We start from the raw sequence: 24,804 nt of genomic DNA on the forward strand, positions 1-24,804 counted from the left end.
CATTATTCTTCCCTCATTTGCTGTCTTTTTTTTTCTTTTCATGTATAAATAATATACAGCCCAAATATCATTGATTTGTTTTAGGTTCGAAGCCTACCGAATTTGATGCGGTATAAGAGCCCGATCCACGTAAATCCAGTCCAAAAGGCTCATCGATCTTTATCCAAACATTTCAAGATTTTAGACCGTCTTTAAAAAACATTTCCTTATCAGAAAAAACGTGGACATGTCACAAATTAAATTTTGGAGGTGATCATCGTGGTTTTCAGAGCGTGCTTACATGACGAAAAAAAAAACATTGGCCTAAAGCATCTTTTTTTTTTTTTTTTGTAACTTGGTTCTATTTTTTAGAAGTTTAAAGCATTTATTATGATTTATTTTTTTTATTAGATGTCAAAAAAAAACTTGGTTTCAGGGCATCTATTTTTTTAAAAGTTTTAAGCATTTCTTATGATTTATTCTCTTAATTAGATCTTATATAAAACAACTTTATAAACATAGCATCGTTAGTAGTTTATGGATAATCAAAAAGCTAAAAACAGATATTAGAATGAAAACATGCATGGTTTCTTTAAGAAACCAAACAAAATATGGAAATAATTGTTTTTCCCCTTAAAAATGGTTAAATGATTTGTTCTTGGTTCTGTTACACTAAACTACAATAGCTTTTATTATTGTAGATTCATAAAAAAAAATATAGTATCGCTTAGGGAAGTTGTTTTAGTGCTCGCACGGCTCTGATGGTTTTGCGCAAAAGAAAAAAAAGAAATGGGGTTAAAGGACGTGGACATGTTACAAATTAGAGAACTAAATAGATGCCTGAGAGTAACATTATTGCTGGGACTTATTTTTGAGTCCTTATAATTTTTTATTAGTATTGTTATAGTTAGGACAATATTGTTGTAGATTATAGCTAGGACTTATTTTGTCTCTCAGTTAAATAAATTATTTATTTTAATAAATAATTTCATATCAAAGATGTGTTCGAAAAGAAACATATAACATTTAAATTGAAAACCTAAAAAAATTACAAACATTTTATTCAATTCATAGCAAATTACAAACATTTTATTCAACTAAAAGATAACATTCAGACATAAATTAAAAACATAAAATCATACAAACATCATAAATAAAAGCAAACACACATTTTATTCAATTAATAGAAACTTATATGTTATTTGGAAGATGTCCAAATTTAGTCAATATATTTTCAATCAAATCATTTTTTAACTTTTGATGGGCTTGTCTATTCCGAACTCTCGTTCGACGACCAATTGTATTGTCGAAATCTGTAGCCAGATTGACGGAAAATGGTGCTCCCACTTTCTTAAGGCGTTTCTACAAGGAATTTGCTAAACTGCTCTATATAACTTCACAAACAACAATAGATCGTAAATGAAATCAAGCATGATATGAAATCAAATCCAACAACTGATTAACACATTTTCATTAACCATTCAACAGAAACCGATCCTAAATAAAATCAAGCATCAAACCTATCTCACTTAAGCATTAACCACAACAGTCAGATTTGTTCTATGCATACAAGGAAGACGAACCAAGATTAAGAAAACCCTAACTCTATTTCATTTACAATCACAAACGACAATCCGATTCATCACAAACGACTATCCGATTCATCACATCATAAGCAACCAATCCAAGAAACGGAGGATACAAATCGTCAATCAAAACAAAATCATCTAAAGGTCATATCGGATCCCAGAAACGGAGGCTACAAATCGTCAATCACAACATAATCATCTAAATCCCATGAAGGAGGAGGAACACATACCTCGTTTAGCTTTGAATCGGCCGAGAAGCGTCGGATTAGGCAGCAGATCGATTTGGGGATGTCGATTTGTCCTTGAAATCTCCGGAGAAGCTATCGCCAAAGCTGTCGCCGCGGAGAAAAGAGAATCGGGAGAAGGCTGGAAAAAAGAAGACGCGATGCGACTTTTCCAACCCTATTTCGCGACCAATTGGACGCTGCCACGTCGCTCCTAAGGACGAAGCCCAAAGATCTTAATTAAGGTCCGTTTGTGATGTTATTCAATCTTTTTGATTTATTTTTCGACCCAAAAAACTAAGGACGGGCCTTAGGACGCCCGATAATGATGCCCTAAGGGCATGATTAACCCCGGTCTCTTAGCCGGGGTTCTTAACTCATGATTTGACATTTTTTGTGTTTTGTTTTTTTTATACTTTTCGGCTAAGAGTCGGCTCTTATATCTCTTATTTAAGAGACTGTTCTTAACTTTTCTTAGTTCTAAGAAAAGTTAAGAACCGTCTCTTAACCGAAGTTAAGAACCCCAGTTAAGAGACTGGGGTTAGTCATGGTCTGAACAAAGAAAAATATCAAACGGCAAGGTCATCGTCGTTGGACGGACATTAATTTTGCTAGGGTCAAAAGGAGCTTAAAATGATTACAATGATCAGTTCCTAAAGAGTTGGCAGCTCAATCTGACGATCATATTATCAGTAGGCTAATGTTGAGAATACGAAGTATGATGTTTCAAGAAAGATGTGGTCGAGATAAAACACAAGGTTGAACCTGAGAATGATCGCTTTCATGAGACCAAGTCAAAGGGGCCAAAGAAAATTATGGGAAATTTAGAATAGATGATCCTCCTGATTAGTTGCTTTCAAGACCCTCCTGCTGATTTTCCTCATGGAATTGACGAATTTAGATTGAATGCCGCTCTTATTCCTCCGCCACTGCCACTGGTTTTGCTAGTCTTCCTCAGCATCAGCCTTGATTTTTTTTTTTCTTAATGTTTTGCTTGTCTTTCCATCTATTTTTTTTTTGGTATACTGCCTATGGTATACTCGCATCAGTGATAGTGATATGCCGGAGTTGTGCATGACATATGCTTAGGTTTGTGAAATCTCGCTACAAGTAATTTTGAAAGATCCTGTGAAGAAACTTCAACCTCATGACGTCTCCTTTAATAATTAGAGATGTTCCTATCAAACACCAAGAACACGATGCAGAGAAGTAGAGCAGATGATTCAACTTCAAGCCCGAAAACAGAGCGAGAACTGAACAAAGAAATGGCAAGAGCAGTAGGGCACATACAATATTACTAAGTTTCTCAAGTTCACACCTGTCAACGAAGGTTCTATGTATGGCTGGGATCTCTCTCTCTCTCGGAATCCACTAGATTAGAGGTTATAAGAGAGTGAATGCCAAAGCCCCAAAACCTTTTACAATGCTTCTCTCGTTTTATATCTCTAACTCTACCCGAAGAACAAAATACAAGTTTATGCTTTGTAATGTGTTCTTCATACACTCCTGCCTATCTCTATGAATTATGTATCATATATATAGTAAGACCACCATGACCTAGACTCCCTTTGGGTGCTACTACAAATGCTCTTCCACGTAGGACTTCATTAATGAATTTGTCCTTATCTTCTTGTTCAATAGCCGACAAAATGCAGGTTGATTTTGTCTTTATGAGTTGAATCAAACGGCTACTCTGGTCCTGCACGACTGGCTCATGATCTTATCCTCTGTACATAGTTCCTTCCTCTCCATGTCTAAGTGTTATTAATCTTTCTTGATCTTCTTTACTAAAGTTCAACAGATCCATGTCATATAATTTTCTTTTTGAGAATATGATGTACATTGCGTTTTTTAGTTTTAGCTACTGACTGCCAACTGGATTCATTTTCGCATGTACTAAGAAATAATTAAAAAAGAGAGTCAAATTCATGGAATAAATTTTGTAAACCTAATATTTTCTGATATTCAATATACACATAGATATAAAAGTCAATACTCATTGACAAAGCAAGTGTCTATTAAGTTTTGGGTAGTTCAGACAAAGGCAAAAGCATGTGAGAAACGGAGCGTGTCGCAATCTAACATCGAAGACGGAAACATCGACCACCAACTTTTCAATAGTGCAATAGACCTGCTGTTGGAATAGATAGCTACCAACCTCTTTCCTAATTCTTGTTTTTTTTTTCGTGAATAAAAAAATATAAATTCACGAGTAACTAGTTACCTAGTTAGTAGGTTGCATGTACATCTGAATATATCATGTTTGTGCGAAGTTAACATTAAGCGATCTGATTTTAGATATGAGAAAATTACATGCTCCGGACTAAAATCTTTGTGATCGATGTTCAAAGAATCGTTATGCGGTAGTTAGACGATTTATATGAGATTACTGATTGGTTGGACGTCTAGACCAATTTTTTAAAAAAAATCGTATTAGAAAAAATGTTTTGTTTATGTCCCATTTACTGACTATAGGGAGCCATTATGTAAACAATATAATTAAGGAAAAACATGTTTGTGGTCAAAACAACTAATGAGGCCAGCACCATTTCTGGTTTCACCAACCCCCTCATCTTTGTTCTGTATTAATTACTCGTCCACCCAAATGGATTAGTCACTTATTTAATTAAACAAAAAAAAAAACTTAAATCTGAGAGATAGAGAGAGAGGTCCGTTTCTGCCAGCGGGAGAGAATTCAGGTGAAACCCTTTTGTTTCCTTTGATTTTTCTCTATAATTTGTCTTTCATCCTCGACTCTGAACGGTTATAATTTTCTGTTCTGTAATGGAGTTTATTAGGGCTAATTAAAATTATGATCTTTTATATGTTTTTGTTTCGGAAAAGTCTCATTCTTATTTCCCTTCCGTTACTCAATTTCATTTGTATAATCATTTTATTCATAGAAAGCTCGAATTTTCTGACTTGGTAATCATTCTTTTTTTGTTTCTCCATTGATTTCACCACAGCTTTATCGATTTCTTTTTTGCTTTAAGAAAAGAAAGAATCTTCCTTTGATGGAAGCTGAGATTCATTGATGCCTGTAGAGCAATACTTGTCCTTAATTATAGCTAAAGTCTCCTCCTTTACAAAGGTCACAATGATGTTTGGTAGCTGCAAAGGAAGCTGAACCGAGTTAATATTGCTTTTTTGCAGGGATTTTGAATACTTTGTAATAAGTGTTTTGCATATGGAAGGAGCTATTGCTCAGAGGGTTCAGTACCCAACATGGGTTGATTGCAGAAAGTTTGAGGGGAAGCCGCTTGGATCATTGCGGTATTCTCAGCGAGTTAAGGAAGAGAAAAGGTTCAGAGGTCTTGTTGCTTTGGCTCATTTGCAACCTGACAGAAGATATGATCAACGGAGATCGGTTTCTTCAGAGGTTTCATGTTCTGACAACAACTCTTCAGGTTCTTGTGAAAACATCTGGATAGCTTTTGAGTGTCTCAAATAAAGGAAAATAAATTCCATCTTTAATTTTTATTTGTAGTATTGTTGGAGGCGGGAAGAGTTCATCCATTTGATAAAGATCTAATCCTTAAGGCAAGTAATTAATAAAACCTTGTATAAAACATCATCTTCTCTGTTAGATTTGTGTTAATTTCCTCTCTAACAGAGAAAAGCAGAAGAGGTTATACCGTATTTGAATGGACGGTCTATGTACCTTGTTGGTCAGTTTCTTTGCCTGTTCCTTTCTTTGTTTTGCATATGGGTTTAGTTCTTAATACTTTCTTGTAATTTCATTGTTTTAATGATGAACACAGGGATGATGGGTTCTGGGAAAACAACCGTTGGGAAGTTAATGTCTAAAGTGCTCGGTTATTCCTTCTTTGACTGGTATGTATATTGCTGCTTTTCGAGTTGTGTTAATATTGTGATGTTATAAATTTGTAACATTCTTTAAGTTTTGTGGATGTGTGTCAGTGACACTCTGATTGAGCAGGCGATGAATGGAGCTTCTGTGGCAGAGATATTCGAGCATCATGGAGAGAGTTTCTTTAGAGGAAAGGAGGTTTAGTTCTATGACTAATTCTTTTATCTCTGTGGTTTATGTTTCAAAGCTCTTCTAAAAGCTTAAAAATCTCACTTTTCTTTCTTTCTTTCTAGACTGATGCACTAAAGAAGCTCTCTTCAATGTATCACGTTGTTGTTTCAACTGGTGGAGGTGCAGTTATAAGACCTATTAACTGGTGAGTTTATCTTCATCCCATCTGAAGTCACAAACATATGAAACTCAGGTCTCTTCTAAGTGCATTTGGTTATCTGATGGTATACTATCAGGAAATATATGAACAAAGGAGTCAGCATTTGGCTAGATGTGCCTCTTGAAGCCTTAGCACATAGAATCGCTGCTGTTGGAACTGATTCGCGGCCACTGTTACACGATGAATCAGGAGATGCATACACTGTGGTACTCACCTGACTGTGTTGTACAAAATCATAAGCCTTGGATACTTAAATAAATCATTCATCATTTTTTATTCTCTCTCCAGGCTTTCAAGCGTCTTTCAACGATTTGGGATGAGCGCGGTGAAGCATACACAAACGCAAATGCTAGAGTCTCCTTAGAAAGTATGTTCTGTTTTGTGCTGAGAGACTTCTGCTAGTAACTTGATATTTCTTTCTTTGTACTTCAATTGTTAGATATTGCAGTCAAGCTTGGATACAAAGACGTCTCAGATCTCACACCAACTGAAATCGCCATTGAGGTAAGTCGAGCCCTTTCTCTGTGTCTTCTTCATTAATCTGTCCAATCAAACTCAACAAAACAAATCACTGATCATCAGGCCTTTGAGCAAGTTCAGAGCTTTCTAGAAAAAGAAGAAACAGTGGAGATCCCCGACGGCGACCTCTAGTATCCCAGTCCCCAGTTCTCTCTTCATTTATCTGTAGTCCAGTCAAAAAAGCAATCACTCATGGCCAGGCCATTGAGCAAGTTGAGAGATTTGCATACAAAGATGACCTGTTTAGTTACTAGTTTTTTGGGCTTTTGAAGCTTACACGAGTTTGATTTTGAATGTGGAAACCCACAAATAATGCTTTATTCAATGCTGCAATACATGTATATAAAACTCCACAATGCTCTTTTTCAGTATATGCTATCTATAAAAGTTTTTTTAAGATGAGCAAGCAGCAAGACAAATGAACGAGCCAATCTTACTGGTATTATTAAGAATCTGAAAGAAACTATCACATGAATTACAAAACAAACGAAATGGGACAAGAACACGCAAAAAAGATGATTTAAACCCAAATTACACTTGCCAGTTGTTTCATACTTGGCTCAATCCACCATTTCCGACAAAGCACTCTAAATCACAGTGAGATATTTACTCACAGATACAACAGAGCCAATCAGAAACAGACCTGTATGGTGATGCTCAGCGAGAGAGAGAGAGTAAACATGTATGTATCATCAATCAAACTGTAGCCGCTAAGCAATTCACAATGGCGGAGTCATTAGGAACCGTAAACACAGCATCAGACCACAGTATCTTCCCCCAAATCCCCCCTTCTCCACGCCTCTCAACCTCAATCTCAGCGCACCAAATCTCCATCCTCCTAGCACCTCCACTACCAGCTTTCCCTTCCCACAGAACCGCAAGCTTCCCACCCCTATTCGCCATAGTAGCACCACAGAGAAACTTGGGAAGCGACTCCACACCTCTCACCTCTCTCCAAACCCTCTCTTTCGGATCATACCCTCTAATCTTCCCCAAGTAATCATAGCAATACAGAACATCCTCAATCACGCAAGCTCTCCCTCTCCACCCCAAATCAAGCCTCTTCTCAGGCACGCCCCACTCCCTTTTACTAGGCTCGTAAACGACGCCGTTTCGATCAGCCATCGCGTAGACTCTCCCTTCCAAAACAGCACTCGCGTGCATCCACTTCTCACGCACCTCCACCCCTGGGCTAGCCACCGCCTCCCAAGTCTGGGCCTTTACGTCGAACACCTCGGCCCAGTTAATCGAACGGGCCCAATTATCAACCACGCACCCTCCGATCACGTAGATCTTCCCGTCGATAACACCAGCCGCTGCGAACTCGCGACCTACCCTCATGTTATTGACTCGTCGCCAGGTGTGGAACTTGCAATCGAGAACCCAGACGCTCGAAGAAGGCACGTCTTTAACAGATCCGCCGATGACGTAGATCTCCGAGCCGACGACGGCGTAAGCGGATCCGACGAGGGAGGGCGAAGGACAGGAAGGGATGGGGACGAGGAGGTGAGAGTTCGTCGAGGATCGGCGGAGGAGAGTGAACCAGCGGGCGCCGGTTTCGGGAGGTATGCGGATCGCGACGTAGAGGATGTTTTCGGTGGCGTTGGCGAGGGATCTGATGGAGTAGAGGAGGGGAGATTTGGGGAGGGATCGGAATGACTTGGAGACGAGAGAGAGGTTTGGATGGTCGCATCTGGAGACGCGTGCAAGGCAGTTCAGAGCGACGTCGTCTGGTAACGACGGAATCAATTGCGTAGGCGTTTTCGGTTCAGGTGGATCGTTGCTGGAACTCGTTGTCGCCGCCATGTGATCTTAGTCGATCACTGACTCGAGATTTTTAAAGAGAGAGAGAGAACTTAGGCCTGAACATTTCCGGTATCTGTTTGGTTCGGCTCCGGTTTATTATGGGAAGGAAAGCTTAGAATCAATTTAAGAACCGTAAACTTTTTGGTTCGGCTCTGTTGAATAATTTTTGGTTCGGTTTGACTTAGATAATAAAAGAGAAAATTAAGTTTTAATTGGTAAAATAAGCAATTTTGCCAATTTGGGTTCATTTTAGTTCTAGTTCAGATTTTTTTTTAATAATTTAGGTAAAGTATCAAGTAATTCAGATAAAGTAGCATATATTTGAATGTTTTAAATAAAAATATTAGACTATTTAAATTATTTTGGATAAAAATATTTAGTTAGATATTTTTGTCTCAAGTATTTAATTTTTTTTAATAAAACTGTATATTTTATTTTTAAATATTAATTATTTATATTTTTAGTAAAATTATTATTAATATTTTTTTATATTCGGATGTTTATTTGATTTTATTCGATACAAAAGTATAAAAATAGTGTGGTATTTACGAATTAAGGTTTGATTTCAGTTTTGAATTTCGTACGTAAAATGTCACACTGCACTACTTTTACATATTTCCGGTTCGATTTGATTTTTTTAATGAAACCGGTTGAAAAAAGGAAAACTGGCATTAAACCGGAGATACTGCCGTTATCTAAAAGCACTGACGTGGCGGAAAGCTTGATCGGTGGTGTGAAAGACGCCACGCGCTCTCTTCCTCACCTTCCTGTGAGAAGAAGACGACGACGATGAAGCATTAACTGATTCTTGTTTCGTAAAACTCCGAGAAAAACATGGTTGCATTAGCTGTTTCTTCCTCGTGCATTGCTTCGTTTCGCCGGCATTATAGCTTCCGTTTACGTCCGCGAAACCCTCCGACTCAAGCAGCAGTTTCGCCTTCTTCTTCTGCTTCGGCGGCTTCTCCTGAGGTTGATTTGAGTACCCTCGAGTCCGCCATTAACAAGGTCCCTCCTTTTCCATTAATTCTATAACTAGATGAACTATCCTCGTAACTTGGAAGTGGGTTTCTGAATTGACGCAGAAAGATAGTAGTGGCGTTAAGGAAGCTCTGGATCGATTGAGCGAAAGAGGTTGGGCTAAGAAATGGAGTTCTCAGCCTTATATGTCGCGTCGTACGGTGTATATCCGATCTCTCTATCTAAGCTTACCCTTATATTCAGTGGATGAGTGAATGAGAGTTGGAGTGAAGAAGAACTCATGCGTCTTTGTTTTTTTTTGTTTCAGACATCGCTTCGGGAGCTGACAACGCTAGGAATCAAGAACGCAGAGACTCTTGCCATCCCTAGTGTCAGGAACGATGTAAGTTCATCTTTTTTTTTTCTTGTAAGGCTTGGACTGTGTATGTTAATGGTAATGGAGGTTGTTCTGATTGAATTCCTGTAATGCAGGCTGCTTTTCTTTTCACTGTTGTCGGAACAACAGGTTTCATAGCTGTACTTGCCGGCCAACTTCCCGGGGTAATCCCTTCAAATCTCTTCTTCTCTGATGATACGGATAGAAGAGGTTTTGCAATCTTGTGGCGCAACTAGTCTCATTGATTTTTAGTACTCTGTCTGGACAATGATGTTGTTTTTATACCAAGAACTATGTCCTGAAGACAATGGTTTATGTTGATTGTGTTAGATTCTATATGGGTCTTAGACTTATGAAACAACTGTTGAACCTGGACAGGACTGGGGGTTCTTTGTGCCTTACTTAGTTGGGAGCATCTCACTGGTAGTTTTGGCCGTGGGAAGCGTTTCACCTGGGTAAGAAAACAACTAAAGCACCGTATGCTTGCTAACATTATGTTCTCTAAGTTACAGATTGATATCTTCTGCTCCTTTTGCTTGTAGGCTTCTTCAAGCTGCCATTTCCGGGTTTTCGACATTCTTCCCTGATTATCAAGAACGTATTGCCGCACATGAAGCAGCTCACTTCTTAGGTACATTTGTTAAAAAAGTGTATATCTTTTGGGTTGTGAAATGTTTCTGATTGTGTTTAAACTTGAAACTTCCAGTGGCTTACTTAATTGGACTTCCAATCCTCGGCTACTCGCTAGATATTGGTAAAGAACACGTTAATCTCATCGACGAGAGGCTAGCTAAACTAATATACAGCGGCCAGCTTGACTCAAAGGAGCTTGATAGGTAAGAGTTTCTTTAGAAAAGAGAAAGAAGAATAAAATCTCAACCCATTGAATCTTCTTGAGGTTTCTCAGGTTGGCTGCTGTTGCAATGGCTGGACTTGCTGCCGAGGGTCTGAAGTATGACAAAGTGATCGGCCAATCTGCGGATTTGTTCTCTCTTCAGGTCCTCTTAGTTCTTCTTACCTCACCACTCACAAGTTCACAAACACTGAGTTTTAATTTCTTGCAGAGGTTCATCAACAGGAGCCAACCTAAAATCAGTAATGAACAGCAGCAAAATCTAACGAGATGGGCTGTATGTTCCTTTTACATTAACTGGCTTTATCTCTCTCATACATGTTTCTTTTGTTTACAGTACTCGTGAATCTTCATTTTTGGTTATGCAGGTTCTTTACTCTGCTTCTCTTCTGAAGAACAACAAGACCATCCATGAAGCTCTAATGGCTGCAATGTCCAACAATGCATCTGTTCTTGAATGTATCAAGACCATTGAGACAGCTTCCTAGACTTGGCGCAGCTCTGGATTCTTCAAATACAATGAACTATCTCTAACTCTCTTTTGATCAATCCAGTTCCAAGATCACTAAATCGAGTCACATATTTTCTTAAATATATAAACGAGAAAAGACAGAATAGATTATCTATTTTTATACTAAAAGTTTCGTCTTAACGCCTGACATGTTATTTACATTGCCTTAACCACCGCAATATTTTTTGAAAAATTTACATCAAAACATATTTTTTCCTTTTGCATTTACACATACTTTAAACTGGTCAGGTATTTTTTTTCTTCCTGAATACCTAAAATTTTTTAACCTAAACATAACCAAACAATGAATTTTCTCTCTCCAATCATTCCCTTGGTCTCTTCCACCTCCCTTCTTTCTTCACTCTCTCCAACTTATCTCCTTTTAAAATGTCTCTTCTTCTTCTCTCTCCCCTCTTTACTCATTATATATCTTTTTGTTCAGAGACCCGTGGAACTTAAGCATTGATTCTATTTCCATGGTTAAGAAGAAGCAAAAGTGTCTTATGGTTTCTATAAACGTGGCGGCGAAAATTGGATGATATAGATGAAATTGAAATCAAGAACATAAGTGACCAAGAAAAATATAGCGAGAATTAACATACAGTTATCTATTTCACCTCACAAACATCACTTTCAGGGAAGGAGGAGTCTTGCACCTATGACCATATGAACACTGACCCTAACCACATTTCACCAACAACCACTTATCACCAAGCTAAGTTTCACGACCGACGTATCCCACATCTCACCAACAACCATTTATCACCAAGCCAAGTTTCACGACCGACGTGTCACCCAACCACTTTTCACTCAACTACACTTCTCTTGACCACGAAACGCAAGAACCACCACTACGACTATGGCGGAGATGGTGTCCACGCCGGCGTAATTGGTCACCCACAATTGCTCTAATCCGTCGTAGTTGCTCACCAGCAGTTGCAGCCACGACTCCACCGAACACAATTCCCGCAGCCACAACGACTCTGACCATATTTTCCATGACCAAAACAAACCTACCCACACAATTTTCTTTAAAGATGTTGTTTATGGGTCCGATGATGATGGCTCAAGATCAGTAACAACAGAGATTTTTGCTAAGTCAGATGAAGTAAATGTAGAAAAATCTAAAAAGAAAAGGCAAACTTAGAAGATTTGGGAGGAAATCGAGGGTGAAGGGAACGAGAATTTAAGTATGAAATTTGAAGTAAATATAAATCTCCATGAAACGGTTCTGAATTTAGAGAAGAAGAAATGGATGCGAAGGAGAATTAAAAACGGAGGAAGAAACCATGAAACAACCAGATTTAATACTCTTTCTCTCTTCTGTATCTTCTTTTTATTTTTATTCTTAAGAGAGACATTTTCTGATCAGAAAATTCAAAAGTTAGACCTAAAGTACTCCTTCAGCAGAAAGTACCTAAAAATGTTATAGACCCAATATAAAGTAACCTTTTGTGCAACGATCTCATTTTTTTTTTTTAAATACCAATTTAAAACTTTTTCCAATGATCGAAGCCAAAAAAGTCTTGCAAAATGGTCTTAAGAAAAATAGGAGACACATAAAACAAAATTACACAATCTTAATATGAAATTGACATAAACAGTAGCTCCAAATCCGAAAGCTTTGTATCCCACCGAGATGACTACTACAACACTTTTTCGAACTCATTTTAATATAAATAAGAGTGAATAACCGACAAATACTCAGCAAAGAAAGCTTTAAGAATCCTGAAATCAACTACCAAGAATCATCACATAACATAGAAAAAGTTTTAATAAATTGAACATCAGGTAAATATGAAAGCAAATAATAAAAACGAAAAAACTCCGACAGTGCCAACAAGAGATCGTGTCACCTCCTTTTGTCTCCATGTTGTCTTGTGACTTAGTTACCGTGAGTTCAATGTTAATTTTCATGCGGTCACACCACCTCTTTCGCCCGCAGTGTGATCCGCACAAACACATATCTCATCTTCACAACCAAACACACCGCACACATGCCTCTTCAAGCGATGACCCATGTCAATTTATGTTCAAAACTAAACTTGATTTATATCAAACATTATTGGGTTAATCATGTGTTGATCCAAAACTTAGCCCAAATTCTAGAAAAATCATCCACCTCCTTAAAATAAAAATCTAGATATTCTTATAGAATTATCTAGAAAATTAGGATAAATAATCTAGATATTATGTTAGAATTCTCTAGATTTAGGATTAAAATATGTAAGATATTTTGTATTTTGGAGGCTATAAATACTTTCACTCCCCTTTTATTTTGTATCACCAAGAAATAATCCAAGTTTGTAACAACTAATAAAAATCATCTTCTAAGTTATAAAATCTTTCTTCTTCGAAAAGGTTCTTTCTCTTCAAACACTTAAACACTTTCTCCATCTTTATAAAGTTTTTTCATTCCAACAAAGTGGTATCAGAGCTACAAGTTTCTTTTGAAGATGGCAAACAATGGTGTTCCCTTCCAAGTTCCATTGCTCACTAAGAGCAACTATGACAATTGGAGTCTTAGGATGATGGCTATCTTAGGAGCACATGATGTGTGGGAGATAGTTGAGAAATGCTTCAATGAACCGAAAAATGATGGTGGTTTATCTCAAACACAAAAGGATGGTTTGAGAGATTCAAGGAAGAGAGACAACAAGGCTCTCTGTCTAATCTGTCAAGGATTAGATGAAGATACATTTGAGAAGGTTGCTGGTGCAAGGACGTCTAAAGAAGCATGGGAGAAGCTTCGGACATCTTACAAGGGAGTGGAACAAGTTAAGAAGGTACGTCTTCAAACTCTAAGTGGAGAATTTGAAGCGTTACAAATGAAGGAAGGAGAACTCATCTCAGATTACTTCTCAAGAGTCTTGACGGTTACTAATAACCTAAAAAGAAATGGTAAGAAGTTAGATGAGGTGAGAATCATGGAGAAAGTTCTTAGATTATTGGATTCAAAATTCGAGCATATCGTCACCGTGATTGAAGAGACAAAAGACTTGGAGACTATGACAATGGAGCAACTTCTTGGATCACTACAAGCTTATGAAGAAAAGAAGAAGAAGAAAGAAGATATTGTGGAGCAAGTTCTCAAGATGAGAATTGATCACAAGGAAGAAAGTGGCCGAAGCAATCTAAGACGTGGTGGCGGTCATTTCCGAGGACGAGGTTGTGGTGTAAATGGACGAGGTTGGAGACCATATGAAGACAACTTCAACCAAAGAGGAGAGAATTCATCAAGAGGTTGTGGAAGAGGAAACTCAAAATCAAGGTACGATAAATAAGGCATTAAATGCTATAGTTGTGGAAAGTTTGGACATTATGCTTCTGAATGTAAAACTCCAAACAACAATAGAGTTGAAGAGAAGTCCAACTATGTTGAAGAAAGGAGTAAAGAAGAAGATATGCTATTGATGGCTTACAAGAAAGATGAACCAAATGAGGTTCACAAGTGGTACCTTGATAGTGGTGCAAGCAACCACATGTGTGGAAATAAACGCATGTTCGTGGAGCTTGATGAATCGGTGAAAACTGATGTGGCTTTAGGAGATGAATCGAAAATGGAGGTGAAAGGTAAAGGAAATATTCTCATCCGCTTGAAGAATGGAGATCATCAATTCATTTCCAATGTTTACTACATTCCAAGTATGAAGACCAACATCTTGAGCCTAGGAGAACTCTTAGAGAAAGGTTATGACATTCGACTAAAATATAATAGCATTTCTTTAAGAGATAATGCAAATAATCTCATCGCAAAGGTGCCGATGTCAAGCAATAGAATGTTTGTCCTAAACATTCAAAATGACATTGCACGATGTCTCAAGATGTGCTACAAGGAGGAATCTTGGCTTTGGCATCTTCGATTTGGGCATCTCAACTTTGGAAGCTTAGAGCTACTTTCCAAGAAAGAAATGGTGAAAGGATTACCTTGCATCAATCATCCAAATCAAGTGTGTGAAGGTTGCTTACTTGGAAAGCAATTCAAGATGAGTTTTCCAAAGGAGTCGGAGACAAGAGCAAGAAAGCCACTAGAAATCATACATACAGATGTATGTGGTCCGATCAAACCAAGTTCACTTGGTAAGAGTAACTACTTCATTCTCTTTATTGATGATTTTTCAAGAAAAACATGGCTTTACTTTTTGAAACAAAAATCAGAAGTGTTTGAAAATTTCAAAAAGTTCAAAGCCCATGTTGAGAAGGAAAGTGGTCTTAAGATCAAGTCCATGAGATCAGATCGAGGAGGAGAATTTATGTCAAAGGAGTTTCTGAAATATTGTGAAGATAGTGGCATCCGAAGACAGTTGACGGTGCCAAGAACCCCTCAACAAAATGGAGTAGCGGAAAGAAAGAATATGACATAATTGAGATGGCAAGAAGCATGCTTAAGAGTAAGAAGCTACCAAAGGAGTTGTGGGCAGAAGCAGTTGCTTGTGCGGTTTATATATCAAACCGTTCTCCAACAAAGAGTGTTTTAGAAAAGACACCACAAGAAGCTTGGAGCGGAAGGAAGCCCGGAGTCTCACACCTAAGAGTCTTTGGAAGCATTGCTCATGCTCATGTTCCAGACGAGAAGCGGAGCAAACTAGATGATAAAAGTGAGAAGTATATCTTCATTGGGTATGATGCTAACTCCAAAAGCTACAAACTCTACAATCCTGAAACAAAGAAGACAATCATTAGTAGGAATGTCATCTTTGATGAAGAAAGAGAATGGGATTGGAGATCAAATAATGAAGACTACAACTTCTTTCCATCCTTTGAAGAAGAGAATGTGGAGCAACCGAGAGAAGAGCCAGCTACACCACCAACTTCACCAACAACAAGTTCTCAAGGATATGAAAGCTCAAGTGAAAGGACTCCACGTTTTAGAAGTCTACAAGATATCTACGAGGTAACTGAAAATCATGACAATCTTACTCTATTTTGTCTATTTGTGGATTGCGAGCCTATGAACTTTGAAGAAGCCCAAGAAAAGAAGTCATGGAGAAGTGCAATGGATGAGGAAATCAAGTCGATTCAAAAGAATGATACATGAGAGTTAGCTTCACTTCCAAATGGACACAAGGCAATTGGTGTGAAGTGGGTGTACAAGGCAAAAAAGAACTCTAAAGGAGAAGTTGAAAGGTACAAGGCAAGATCGGTGGCAAAAGGCTATAGTCAAAGATCCGGGATCGACTATGATGAGGTATTTGCTCCAGTTGCTCGCTTAGAAACTGTTAGACTAATCATTTCATTGGCAGCCCAAAAGAGTTGGAGGATACATCAAATGGATGTCAAATCAGCCTTCTTAAATGGAGACCTTGAGGAAGAAGTCTACATTGATCAACCACAAGGCTACATAGTTAAAGGAGAAGAAGACAAAGTCTTAAGGCTGAAGAAGACGCTTTATGGATTAAAGCAAGCACCAAGAGCATGAAACACTCGGATTGATAAGTACTTCAAGGAGAAAGACTTCATCAAGATGAGGAGCTTACTCGGAGTAACCAAATCAAGTTTAAGAGGGGGTGTTGAAAACTAAACTTGATTTGGATCAAACATTATTGGGTTAATTATGTGTTGATCCAAAACTTAGCCCAAATTCTAGAAAAATCATCCACCTCATTAAAATAAAAATCTAGATATTTTCATAGATTTATCTAGAAAATTAGGATAAAATAATCTAGATATTATGTTAGAATTCTCTAGATTTAGGATTAAAATATGTAAGATATTTTGTATTTTGGAGGCTATAAATACTTTCACTCCCCTTTTATTTTGTATCACAAAAAGCAAGCACCAAGAGCATGAAACACTCGGATTGATAAGTACTTCAAGGAGAAAGACTTCATCAAGATGAGGAGCTTACTCGGAGTAACCAAATCAAGTTTAAGAGGGGGTGTTGAAAACTAAACTTGATTTGGATCAAACATTATTGGGTTAATTATGTGTTGATCCAAAACTTAGCCCAAATTCTAGAAAAATCATCCACCTCATTAAAATAAAAATCTAGATATTTTCATAGATTTATCTAGAAAATTAGGATAAAATAATCTAGATATTATGTTAGAATTCTCTAGATTTAGGATTAAAATATGTAAGATATTTTGTATTTTGGAGGCTATAAATACCTCCACTCCCCTTTCATTTTGTATCACCAAGAAATAATCCAAATTTGTAACAAGTAATAAAAATCATCTTCTAAGTTATAAAATCTTTCTTCTTCACAAAGGATCTTTCTCTTCAAACACTTAAACACTTTCTCCATTTTTGTAAAGTTTTTTTATTCCAACAATTTATTCAGTCTCCGCATAATCCAACATGAAACGATGCAACACTTAAAAAAGTACGTCTCTGAGTCTCTCCACTCACGTTGTATTATACAAACACTTGTTAAGTCTTCTTCTTTCCACATAATTCAAACATCCGCAAACAAGCTTCAAAAGCATACAAAATAAACCGGGTCTCGTGGTCTGGTGGTAAATGAACCTCGGCTGAGGTGCTCGCCATCGCGAGTTCGAGTCCCGACCACAGCGGATTTAACATGGTTTCCGCTTGGTCTCCAGGACTTTTCTCGCCAATTCCGGTTGGACGCGGTGGGATAGTCAGACTAAGTGAGAGGTCCGGATACCTGAATTATCAAAAAAAAAAAAAGCATACAAAATAGTCGTTTTAATATCCTAATAGTATAAATGTGTTTAATAAGTCAATATAATCACCAAGATAAAATATAAATATGTACATATGAATGTTCCACCTAAACATTCCTATCGTTGTGCAAGAAGGAAAGAGAGAAAAAGATACCGTAATCAACCTTCACTTTAGCCTAGATGGCTAGATCTGTGAGATGAGAAGTTATAAATCTTCGTTCTGCAGCTCTACATGAATCAGATCTACAAGAGCAAGGACTATTTTCCATCTAAACCTGAGATGAGAAAACTAGAAAGAGAATATATACAAGGGAGACTATAAGAAAGATGATTAGGGTTTCTTTACCTTCACCAATGGCTTGATTTAGAAGAAAAAAGAGCATAAGACTGGAGAAAAAGACAAGAAAGGATCGAAACATGACAAGATGTCCTCTCCGATGCGACAGCTGTGGTCTGACTATTGACTGTGGATTCTCCTTCGTTGGCGGCTGATTCTCAATACAGACAAGAGTGCACTACTTTTATTGAGAAAATCTAAAGGTTGTCTCCTTTCACCAAACGATAAAAAATTTGGGTTTGCTTTTCCATGATCCAAGAGGTGACACTTTCAACTAGGTATGAGAATTTGAATATCTGATTTAATTAGTTCAAATCGGTTATTTGGGTATTAGATAGTTTGGATAAAAAGGATTGCTGAGAAACAAAAAAAGTTTAGAGAAGTTCAAATAATTCTTAACTAGGTGAAGACCGCGCATTGCCCAAGATGATGAAGCTAAATGAATATTATATATACAAATTACTTTTACATATTATTATTTATTTTGTGTTTATTATATATTATGAAATAATAAATATAATGAATAATTGAGAACCGAGTAACTATTATGTATATAATTAAGTTGGAGTAATCACATAAATCAAAATAATCTCTCTTTTTATTTACAATAACTTTTATTGGTAAATAAATAAAATCAATCACTTTATTTATTTTATATGTTATATAATTAAATTTAAATGATCTTGACATAGATATATGACATATTTAATATGTATAATTATTAATTGAGGCTTCCTACTCATATAATTTTATTAACATTTGTATATTTTTGTACCAAAAAATTAAACCATTAATCACAAAAATTTTAGTGTGAGATTTTTAATAGTTTTAATAATTTATAATCGTTTTTAAAAATTCAATGCAAATTTCAAAATTAAAATATTAAGGGTCTCAATACTTTTGCAATGAAAATTTTAAAATTAACATATTTATGTATTTTATATGGTATATAGTTTAATTTTAATAATTATATATATATTTCATCTGAATATCTATTAAGTGAAACTTTTTATTCATATGATTTTACGGTCATCTGTATCTTGTTATAATAAAAAGTTAAACCATTGATCACAATTTTTTTAATGTGAGTCTCTTAATAGTATTAGTAATTTATAGTCGTTGAAATTTTTTATTATATGACTAATGTCATTGTTTACTTTTTTACTTTTTTTTAAGAATATAAAATTAAGCAAAAACGATGAAGGATACAAAAATTGTTATCAAATCTTTACTATTCAAAATCATTAATTGTCATATATATCTTAATCATATTAGGTAATTTCGTAGCTTCTATTAAAAGGATTTTTTTTGTTTGGAACAATACTAATCAACTTTACATTTAGTTGAATAAAAAAAATATAATATATGTTTAGATGGACCAACTAATTTTTCTAAGGATTCTAAGAATCATCCTAGTGATGTTATGTGCAGGGGCGGATCTACGCTGATAGTGATGTCAGGCTTTTAGACCCCACTAAAATATTAAAAACATAATATATAAGGCATGATGAGTTGACAACATTAGAGCATGATTAATCCAGGGTTCTTAGGATGGGGTTCCTAGCGGAAGTTAAGAAACTGTTTCTTAACTTTTAACTAAAAAAACTAAGAACCGGTTCTTAAATAAGGACTTTAAGAACCGGTTTTTAGCTTTTTTAGTTAAAAATTAAAAAACAGTTTCTTAACTTCCGATAAGAACCCCAGATTAATCATGGTCTTAGCTCAATTGGTTTAGGTTCTCTGCCTTGACCCCACTTCCCCAAGAACAAACCTCCTCACTGCACCCAATTATGTTTCTATTTCACCTTTTTCAGTACATATTTTTTTTGGTTTGGGCCTAAAAGCCTGATTTTAAATCGAACATATGCGTTTAAATTCTTTATTTTTCCTTTGTTTATTACATGTTTTCTTATTTGCTTTTCAACTTCATATGTTTCTCATTCTTTTCTAATATTTCCTATAGAGAATATTTTTCTTTTATCACATAAAAAACTTTTGATTTTCTTAATTTGTTTTGCAGTTATTTTAGATAATTTCTACTTTTGTTTCCAAGCTCTATATAACAATTAAATTTTCTGTTATTCAAAAATATTTTTATTCTTTCTAAAATACCTTTTAGTACTGTACTTTTTGTTTTATTGAATATTTCTCTTACAATTAAAACAACTTTTTAATTTCTAATAATTTTTATAATAATACTTTAAAATTATGATAATAGATTATATTATTAAATAATTTAATATATTAATTAAAATTATGTCCCCAGTAAAAATATTTTCTGGCTCCGCCATTGGTCATGTGGATACAAAAAAATATTGTAATGTTCTTCAATTAATATATAAGTGTTTTGATTCGGTTCAAATAATAAATTTGAAAATCAACTAATACCAGAAAAAAATCTGGATTCAGTTCAAGTGCAGTGTGTCTAACACGAGTTACAAAAAACAAACAATAATAAGATTCTTTAATATTACTATTTTGGCAAGAAAACATAATTTTACCGTTTTTTTTTTGAGAAAACATATAATTTTACAGTTTCACTGGAAAACATAATTATCTTAGCACAAAACTATAATAATTAAGAAATAAGTATTTTTTATAAATCAAGTGATGAATGACCATAACCGGCCCGGTTCATAACCGGCCCAAACCCTAGAAGAAAGAGAAATATCCGAAACCCTAGAGAAAGGAGAGAGAGGCGGACGCATGCCTTAGAGGAGAGAGAGAGACGGCCACAAGCTTTAGAGAAAAGGAAACCCTATTTCTTTTTCTTTGTATATGTAATCTTTCCATATATGTATTTAGTAGTTATCCTAAATCTAGTTGGATTAGGATTTGTACTCTTTCCTTTTATCTCTATCTTGTAACCCTTATACAAGGGATGTCTTATTCATTAATGATATACATTGAAACATTCAGCTCTAAATCTAAGTGTTTCGCAACACGTTATCAGCACGATTATTCTCTGCAATCTAAGCTAAAATTGCCAATCCCTTAAACCTAACCTAGCCGGCGACTTTAACCTAATCCCGACGAACCCTAATTCATCTTAGCTCGCATTCCAGCTTGTCAGCAACCGATCAGCTCCATCCCTAAGGTGTTCCTGATCCTAGACGACCTCAGCTTCCGTTCGCATCACAGCCAGCTCGCGTTCCCGATCAACCAGCTCGCAATCCCGATCAACCGCTCGCAAACCCGATAAGAAGCAGCAGCTCGCGAACCCGATAGACGCGTCCCGTTCAGCTCGCATCTGACGACGATCCGATAGCAACTAGCTCGCGTTCGTCCGTGTGCAACTCGAAGTTCATCCGTTCTCTTTGGTGGTCCGGTTTCAACCCTACAAACAAAGGTATATCGATTAATCTGAGAACATAATGATCAAACCCTAAAACCCTAATCCATTATTATGGAAATCCAATGTTATTGATCAAACCCTAAAAATTGGTATAACCTAAAACTGATCATCTCATAATCACTAGATTGAAATCGATTCCCTAGAACATGATTGATTGTTTTATTGATTGTTCTGATCTGAATTATGAAAACCCTAAAATTTGGAATCGAAACCCTAAAAACCCTAATTGTAAATCGGTTTTGTTTGATGTCCTTATCTGATCGATTGATCATTGAGGTTTTAAAATTGTCATTTGCTTGAATGATTGATGATCTGAGTTTTAGGATTGATAGATTCATATTGCTTAAAAATTGAATGATTGATTTGAGGTTTAGGATTGTTTACATATTGCATGAAATAGCCCCAAAATAGGATTGTTAGAGAATTGATACCCATTGATTAGAAGTATTCTTAATGCATGGTTCTAGAGTAATTAACTAGATCCTGAACTTAATACATAGGATACCGTGAGAGTAGATTATTTGCCTTATAATATTCTAATTGAGTTAGCTTTGTTAGAAATATGCGAGAGCTGATCGGCCATTCTTAGTGATAATCAACTCGCCACAACCATCGATCGACATTGACACTCGGCAGTCGATCGATAGTGTTATAAATTAAGCGGTTGAGTCCTAGCGTATCAGCTCGCCTAGCATCTTATCTATTATAATTCATGTGCCTAAACCCTAGATCTAGCAACCATCCTTCCACCAAACAACCCTCAGTCCCATAGGAACAACTACCTTGTTTGCCCTTGCAATTTACTATATTTACTGCATTAATAAACTATTAGCTAATAAACTATTAGTCTAGCTTAATAGTATAACTATTAGATCTATTGTGTTCCCTAGCTCCCTGTGGATTCGATCTCTAAGTATTACAACTCGACCTCTTCTTTGAAAGAGTATAAATCACTCCTTAGGGTAATTTGAATGATATCAAATTTGCGACGTTGCCGGAGAGCTTTGATCGCCACTAAATCTTTTCTAGTTAGATTTAGTCTAGGTTTATTTACTGTTAAAGAAATTCAAATAATTTTTTTTCCTCTGTTTCAGGTACATATATCATCTGAGTATCAGAAAACAATGAAGAGAGGATTTTTGGGTTCTTCAAGAAGGAGCCTGCTGATTCACGCACGATCCGTAAGTCTACGAGGGAATCATCGATCGACATCGTGAACTATAATGTGAATGATTGATAAAGAAATCGCCTAGAAGGCATTATGGTACGGTATAGTAGCCTAGTAAGAAATCTATGGCTAAGGCATTGCCTAAAGGGCATTATATACACCCAAGAATGTATGACCCATTGAGTTATAATAAAATGGTTTCCAAATAGAAACAATGGGCAAAAGGAAACAAGTTCCTTCAGATTTAAGAAAGAAAGAAAACGCCTAAGACCCTTTAAGAAAGTGGTCAAGACTATACCTACGTAATCTACTGATCAAAACTATGTTACAGATCAGTATGATAAGAGGCAAGAGCTGTGGTGATCATACTGATATATCCCACAAACAGTTATACAATTTATGGCAAGACCGGATTAGCCATCCTAGTCTAAACTTGATGCAAAGATAGATATTGAGAAGGCACAAAGAGTTATCCCATAAGATCTCACATTGTGAAACATGTACACAAAGGGAAACTCATTAGGCTTTATTGTCCTAAGCATCACGAAATTATAGTATGTTCATGAGGGGGAGAGAGGATAAACCCGTGATACATGATCAATACTACAAATTCGTGAACAAATTCGTGAACCATGGTCTATGACCATGATATAAACGGCTTGGCCGTGCAGTCCATTACCTATAAGGATCGGACATCCATCATAAAGCATGGGACATCATGGATTTACATGTATATAAAGTAAAAATATATCAGGCCATATAAGTGAGCATAGATATTCTCATCTCAGATTGAATAAAACCAGACATACACCATCTTAAGAGACTTTGAATAAACCACCACAGACATATGTGCCGTCTAAGATGGAACCTCAGAAGAGGATTGGGAATATATGTTAGATAAGAGTATGACTTTCTCCCACGACTTCTAAGAGACCTTCAGCCAAATATGGGTGATCAGAAAGTGGCCAGGTACACGAATTGCATGATCAATGAATCCGACTATCCAACATTAAAAGGAGAAAACTATAAGCAAGTAAAGAGTAAAGAATGATAAGAAACAGAATGGTATCAACCATCATTGTCTTGGCAAAGATCCTCAGATTAGAATTATAGACGTCCAAAGAAAGAAAAGATTATACATAGCTAGCTAATCCAGATGCCAAACACTGACCCGAAAAGAAAAGAAAAGAATGACTAAGTCATAACCAGCAATGAATGTCCTAAAAGAGACATAATCAAGTTGCTATAGAGTCTATACAAGATAACATAAAGATATAAACGAGGACCAGAACCCACGAAAGAGTACTCATAAAGAATAAAGATTAGATTGAAAAGATAAACGTGGGGTTTAAAGTATCTATAGAGAAAGATAGGCGTATTGGCTACATACTTATATACAGAAACGCCATCTGATATACACCAGTGAAATAGATGGGTCTTGTGAGGGAAAAGAAACCGTGAGATATGGTACATGATCACGAGGTCTAAAGGTGTTCATGTTTCCTACTAACAGCATTCGATCATAGCTTGTTACACAAGGATACTCACAGAGACCATGGAACATATTATAAAGAGATAAACTCCTATGTGGTGGATGCTGCTACACAATTTCGAAATTGACAAAGGTCTGGTCATAAGAAAGAAATTAGATTGACATATAAAGATGTAGTAAGCTGCATATGGATCACTGGATAAAGGACAGCATTGTTCCTAAGTTGTTCATGGACTGAAACAAAGAAGCTGCATATAGTATGTAATACTAGTAAAGGAGTTCTATATCAACGATCAAATTCAGTCCATATGTAAACCAATACAGAAATTTGAATTCCTTGTGTTTATACTAAACCAACCTAAAGAGAGGTTAAAAAGTTTATACAGATCTGTGACACTAGCATGGACCGACTAGATTGTAGTACAGGCTAGTGGAAAAGAAAGATCAGCCCAAAGAAAGGTAATTCGGATTGCCTCAGCTTGCTACCTCGGATAGCATGTTCTCCGGATAGACCAATCCAACATCAGATCCCTTAGATAAGGATCCGGCATAGCAGAACAGTCTGCTGCTGCTGTGAGGCTGAGAGGAGACATTTAATCTATCATTCTCGATCGGATACCGATAGGTTGCAGTCCATAAGAATGTGTGATCGAAGTCCATGGCCTAATGTATATTCAGTGTGTGATATGATCCACGGCAGAGAGGTCATGGGACGCCATCAAGATATGGATTAAGAACTGCAATGTCTGATATATATGGCATTACCGAATGCAAGAGAGATTGATA

The 24,804-nt window shown here is 36.4% G+C and overlaps 3 protein-coding genes across 5 annotated transcripts; 2 read left to right on the top strand and 1 right to left on the bottom strand.

The window, feature by feature from the left end:
* The first annotated feature begins 4,388 nt into the window (after positions 1–4,388).
* Positions 4,389–6,910, top strand: LOC106342414 (shikimate kinase 1, chloroplastic). 3 transcript variants are annotated; one of them, XM_013781339.1, is made up of 11 exons: positions 4,389–4,491; positions 4,946–5,199; positions 5,280–5,332; positions 5,406–5,460; positions 5,554–5,626; positions 5,714–5,801; positions 5,897–5,979; positions 6,071–6,200; positions 6,283–6,361; positions 6,434–6,498; positions 6,577–6,910. In XM_013781339.1, the coding sequence occupies exons 2-11, from the start codon at positions 4,980–4,982 to the stop codon at positions 6,643–6,645; spliced, it is 915 nt and encodes a 304-aa protein (XP_013636793.1). In that variant the 5' UTR covers positions 4,389–4,491; positions 4,946–4,979; the 3' UTR covers positions 6,646–6,910. The 3 variants fall into 3 exon arrangements, with proteins under 3 accessions (XP_013636793.1, XP_013636792.1, XP_013636791.1); XM_013781338.1 differs by lacking the exon at positions 4,389–4,491 and adding an exon at positions 4,626–4,717 and having other exon boundaries at positions 6,443–6,498; XM_013781337.1 differs by lacking the exon at positions 4,389–4,491 and adding an exon at positions 4,630–4,717.
* Positions 6,911–6,934: 24 nt separating this feature from the next.
* On the bottom strand, positions 6,935–8,404 carry LOC106342413 (F-box/kelch-repeat protein SKIP6). Its single transcript, XM_013781336.1, has one exon. It carries the CDS (start codon positions 8,317–8,319, stop codon positions 7,210–7,212), a length of 1,110 nt encoding a protein of 369 aa, XP_013636790.1. The 5' UTR covers positions 8,320–8,404; the 3' UTR covers positions 6,935–7,209.
* A 645-nt stretch (positions 8,405–9,049) lies between these two features.
* On the top strand, positions 9,050–11,178 carry LOC106339498. The gene is made up of 10 exons (XM_013778326.1): positions 9,050–9,324; positions 9,402–9,497; positions 9,605–9,679; positions 9,769–9,837; positions 10,052–10,128; positions 10,216–10,304; positions 10,380–10,509; positions 10,581–10,671; positions 10,738–10,803; positions 10,895–11,178. Exons 1-10 carry the CDS (start codon positions 9,154–9,156, stop codon positions 11,012–11,014), a joined length of 984 nt encoding a protein of 327 aa, XP_013633780.1. The 5' UTR covers positions 9,050–9,153; the 3' UTR covers positions 11,015–11,178.
* The last annotated feature ends 13,626 nt before the right edge of the window (positions 11,179–24,804 follow it).

The sequence above is a fragment of the Brassica oleracea genome, chromosome C4, assembly GCF_000695525.1.
Source record: "Brassica oleracea var. oleracea cultivar TO1000 chromosome C4, BOL, whole genome shotgun sequence".
Classification (NCBI taxonomy): Eukaryota; Viridiplantae; Streptophyta; class Magnoliopsida; order Brassicales; family Brassicaceae; genus Brassica; species Brassica oleracea.